We start from the raw sequence: 5,302 nt of genomic DNA, 5'->3' as shown, positions 1-5,302 counted from the left end.
TGCGGCCTTACATAAGATTTCTGAAAAGCTACTTTTTTATGGTGAGGAGTTGCTGGCGCGTCTACCAACCCCTAACCTGATAAACTAGATCAATGTTTTGTTAACTTGTATGACAGAGGGTTGAAATTAGGTAAGAATTAGTACCTTTTTTTGAACGCATGCTCCCCATACTTGAGGGCCTTACAGGGAATCTTGTTCGGGCCTCCGGCTGACATGAGTCCTCACCAGAACATGGATGCAGGTTTCAAGCTCCCCAGGGGTGTGTATCGATGACCACATTAGATGTGCCTCTGCCAATCTTCAATCTAAGAATATCCTCCTATAGCAGGCGCAACAATCCGCTTTCTCCAAGCCCGTTTCTTTTGTCAAGGGTGGGGGGAGAAACGTAGATTCTCTCTGTATACCGGATCAGCAGGGCTGGCAGCGAACTCTTCGCAGACGGCTGTATGCAAGTCAAGTAGAACGAAAGGCGAAACCTCTGACCAGGGCGGCTTGCCAGGCGCCATAGTGGCTGCCTTCAAAGTACGATGCCAACGTTCTAGTATCCCATTGTACTGCGGATTTATGTGATTTTCTGTTGGCATTTGATTGTAAGGAGCTGTCGGAGCTATTTGAAAAGAGTGGATTCGAATTGCGTTCCCTGGTCTGCGATGATTGTGAAATCGCCGAATCCACTCTCGACAGAGGACCTCAGTACCGCCTAACCGATCAATGATCGTGAGGTAATCCTTGCGGCCGTGTGAATCTCGTACGCCCTACAATGTCAGGATGTATGGTGTGGAAGCGCTTTGTTGACCTAGGGAAAACATATAATTTCTTCTTAGCATGCCTAGTGACTTTACACTTTTGGCGGCATAAGATGAACTTACTTTGTCGTTGTTGGACGGCCAGAAATATTTAGTCTCCAACAAGACTAACTAGTTCGTTGTCCGAATGCCGGGTGTGCAACATCGTGCAACGAGCGAAGTATTTCATTGAGGTCCTTTTTCAGAGATCTCGCAGTAAATAGAAGAATGCGAGTTTGGTGCCCGACTGTAGGCTCTGGAGAACTGCCTCATCCTTCTGGGTCATAGCGGTTGCCGAAAAATCGACTCCGACTGGGATGTTGATCTGGAAGACCTGAGGAAAAACATCAGCGCCTCAGTTGTCTTTACCGGCCATATGCTGAATGTCCGATGTGAGCTCACCGATGTAGGCTAAGAAACGAAGTTGGTAGGGGAACGCTTTGTCGAGCTTTGCTGCGAAAGTTAGAGGCTTATAGCCCGTGGACACAGTGAACGGCCTGCATTCAACAGAAAAACGGAAGTAATTGATGCTCAGATACGCGGCTACTAATTCACAATCATAGACGCTAAAATTACGTTGAACGGGATTCATCTGTTTTGGGAGGAAACCCAACGGTTGCCAGTTTTGGTTCAACATCTGGTGAAGAGTAGCGCCTGCATGTTGCATTTTGTTGAAGGAATGCCAAAAGTGTACCACCATTCGTGTTAGGACCAGGCAAGACGACGTTAAGTAAAGGCTGATGGTGAGCGGTTTTGGGCAGGAATCAACGGTCAAAGTCTTTAATCGTTTTTGGCAGCGGAAAGCTCGCTGAAGAAATGTGTACTTTTCAAAGTTAAAAATTAGGCCATTGTCAAGGAGTCTTCGGAAAATACTCAGACGTGGTGGAAGATGCTACCAAAATTATAACCAAGTAGGCGAAAAGAAGTCCGAATTTCATATCACAGAGTGGATGAATCTTCCGAAGGTTTGCGCCGCATTGCCCAGGTCAGATGTCATCCGTGTGAACTTGAAGAATGCGAAAGGTGTGCAAATTACTATCTTTGGAATATCTTCGGGAGCTACGAGCAAACACGACTGTTTGCTAAATAATGCGCATAGTCTTGGATGAATGGAATGGGGGTCCGGTCTGGAATTGTTTGAGCATTCAGGCATCGATAATCTCCACACGGTCGCCATTCGTCGTTAGAATTTGGAACCAGATCGAGTGGAGACCACCAACTGCTGTTGGAAAGTCTGCACACAACCTGTTTAAGTAGCTGTTCAAACCCTTTCCGTCCTGTGAGTTTTTGGTGTAGTTAAGGATGCAGCTTGGAGATGATTGGGGGCCAGTAGTGTTGATATGGTGCTGAATATCATGTTTAATGGGCTACGCTTGGTAGTGATGTTGCGGTATTTTTGAAGAAGTACATGAATACATGGATCAGCAGCGTCTTCAAAAATGATAGAAATAGAGCTGAGTGAGCAGGTTTAAATTTTTCCGACCAAAGTGAGACTGGGTCTATCAGGGGCCTATGCTACATATCCACCAGCAGTCCATAGTGGCACAGAAAATCCGCACCTAATATGGAGACACTGATGTCAGTCAAAATGAAACGCTACGAAAAGGTTCGATGGAAGCCAAGATTCACGTCTAATTGCCTGTAGTCGTAAATTGTGATGGGCGTGGTGTTTGGTGCCGCTAATTTCAGCTGCAGAGTACCTCTCCAACTTATTGGATCTTGGGACAGGGAGGACCGAGACTACTGTGCCAGTGTCTGCTAGATAATTGCGTCTACTTAAGGGGTCGTACACTGTAAAGCGTCGTGTTCGAGTAGACGTTGCTTTGTCCCACAGCGAACTTAGCTTTGAACTCGCGAGAAAAGTTCATGAGCTGGTACATTTAGTGACGTGAATTGACGAAGAAACGAAATAAACGGCTTGGCCAGGGACCTCAACATTATGTAGATTAAATCGCAGATTGATTTAAGTATAAAATCGAGGTTCCCCTCCTATGGGGAAGTTATTGCTGTTAAAAGCTATCTTTAGAAGTATGTAGCGATCGGACACCAGGGGACAAGTTTTCAGTGAGTAGCATAATGAACACCCTTTAGTTCAGATTATTCCTGAAAACCCACCGAAAGAGTGTGTCCTGGTTTGGAAAATATAATATCATATCATATCATCAATTAATTAATAACAATCGCGTAAATGCGTGGCGAATACGATGGAATAGTAATTCAGGTGCCTTAAAAATCAAAAGATGTGGAATTTAAAAGGTAAAAATTCTCAAGGCAGAAACTTCACCTTGTTTTCTTAGTCATTGCATAGTGCAAAGGAAACTGTTCAAATGTCTCTGAATTTGTCATGAAAATTCGGCAACTAGATATTCAGACTAAGTCAGGATATTTCAGGTTGAATCATCACCAATTAATTTTTTTTGGAAAGCCATTGAACTGCATAATTTGGATTTCACCGGCTCTCAAATTGCGTCTCCATTTTAAAATTTTACTAGCCCGTAAGGACTGGAAATTTTTAATTAAATATTCCGGAGGCTTTTATCCTACGAGGCATATGCTTAGCTGATTGGCATGTCATCAACATTTGCTCATAAATTGGTGTTGAAATGTTCACTTGTCCCAACAATTCTCTCTTATCACTGTACTGTTTCTGGAATGGCACGCTGATTGATGCGCCATTACCATTGGATATAGAAATGCAACTTGATCCAGGCGTCTCTTTTTGCACCAAGATTATCATGTTACGAATGATGATGATAATTGACAACTTCGTGTTTAAATGAAATGACTGCCATCATTCAGATCTCAATGGAGGAGAAGGAGACTGAACTTGGGTTTATAAAAAAGCATTTATCCTATGTTGATGACATTCGTGTTATAACTGTCTTTAAGGTATCACAAGTGAATAATTAATTTTCTGATTTGTTCGGAATGTTGTGGACACTGGTATGTAATCGCAGTGCGGAATTATTTCGTCTAATGTAATAATTTTGGTCTTTAGCTTGTAGGTTTAGTGCTAAATAATAAAGTGGGCAACACAGCATATGGATATTATCAGGACGCGCCAACAGACTCTTCAAACAGTGATCCATACACTCGAGTTTATTATTCCACTTCACCATACTTGAACGCAAACTATGCACCGAGCAATGATCAGTTTACGAGTGGGTCATCGAGCCCCTTAGTGCATTCTTTACCGCAGCATGATCAAGACGCTTCTCAGTCGATAAGACTTCCATCTTACCAGAACACTTTCGAGGAACCGGGGTATCCACCTGAAGAATATGGCCCCTACCCAGTATCTGATGAGAATAATTATCAGCCTATATCCTACGAAGCAGGACCTATACCAAATTTACCAACAGGTCCTGCACTACATGAACACCCAAAACTCGAAGTCGGCCCCAGCTCGGCGGCGGAAGTACACCCCCAGCCTACGTATCACCCAGTTCCCCAAACAACTATCCACGTTAACAATGAACAAGTTCCAATTCCCGTCAGCCAGCATATTCAAATCACCAAACATGTACCAATTCCAATAATTAAACCAATCCACATACCAGTCGCGAAGCCAGTTCGTGTTGAAATACCACATCCTGTTATCGTTCCTGTTCCAAAACCATATCAGATAAGGGTTCCAGTTGTGCAGCCTATAGCGGTTCCAATGGTGAAGGAAATCACCATACCCGTTGAAAAAGTCGTGCCGTTCCCGGTAGAAAAGAGGATTCCTTACACAGTTGAGAAACACGTACCGTACAAAGTGGAGAAGCATGTTACGGTTCACGTTCCTCAGATATATCCTGTTAAGGTACCGATCATTAAAACAATTATTCACAAAGTTAAGACCTATGGTCGTCTAAATCTTCATGGAGTTGGCTGGAATTGAAGACGTATAATCTGAAATCCGAAAACGGAACTCAACTAATTATTGCTGATAAGTGTTAAATGTTATTGTTGTTAATTGTTGAAAGTATTTATTAAAAGTAAATTATTTGAAAATGTGAAATATTTGTAAAAAGAGGAGCCCCTTGGTTTCCCAAAGTTTTTGTCATCATTCTTCTTGATCCAGCCTTGAAGTCTTCAAATAGGAAAAACTGACCAGCATGTGGCTCGCGATTTCATTTGAGTTCTCTCATCTGTTCTGGCACTTTCTAGGTTGCAGTTTGCACCCGGCCGTTGAGTAAGTGTTTGGTAATTCTTCTGCCATTCACCTTTTCTATTTAACTTAGCTCTGCAGCCTCCTCCATATGGGAAGTGACTCATGGTTGGTCGTCATCCCCTTCTTCTTTTTAATTATTATTAAAATCGGTTTATTGTCTGTCTGTCTGTCAGCCTCATTTTTCTTGAAAACGCTTACATCTATTGACATTAAATTTGTGGAAAGGTAGGAACTGTCAGCGTTCACACACGCGGGGAGCTACATAATTCTGCGTGCAATTTAAGGTGGATCCCCATACATGCAAAAGGAGGAGTAATTTTTTCACTAAATATATAGGGTACCAAATGGAAGGTTTCGATTA

General features: G+C 42.8%; 1 protein-coding gene across 1 annotated transcript; it reads left to right on the top strand.

Moving 5' to 3' along the window:
• The first annotated feature begins 3,603 nt into the window (after nucleotides 1-3,603).
• LOC119651889 lies at nucleotides 3,604-4,776 on the top strand. The gene is made up of 2 exons (XM_038055711.1): nucleotides 3,604-3,728; nucleotides 3,784-4,776. The coding sequence occupies exons 1-2, from the start codon at nucleotides 3,714-3,716 to the stop codon at nucleotides 4,666-4,668; spliced, it is 900 nt and encodes a 299-aa protein (XP_037911639.1). The 5' UTR covers nucleotides 3,604-3,713; the 3' UTR covers nucleotides 4,669-4,776.
• Nucleotides 4,777-5,302: the final 526 nt, after the last annotated feature.

This window comes from Hermetia illucens, chromosome 3, assembly GCF_905115235.1.
Source record: "Hermetia illucens chromosome 3, iHerIll2.2.curated.20191125, whole genome shotgun sequence".
Lineage (NCBI taxonomy): Eukaryota > Metazoa > Arthropoda > Insecta > Diptera > Stratiomyidae > Hermetia > Hermetia illucens.
This window is presented reverse-complemented; position numbering and strand designations above follow the sequence as displayed.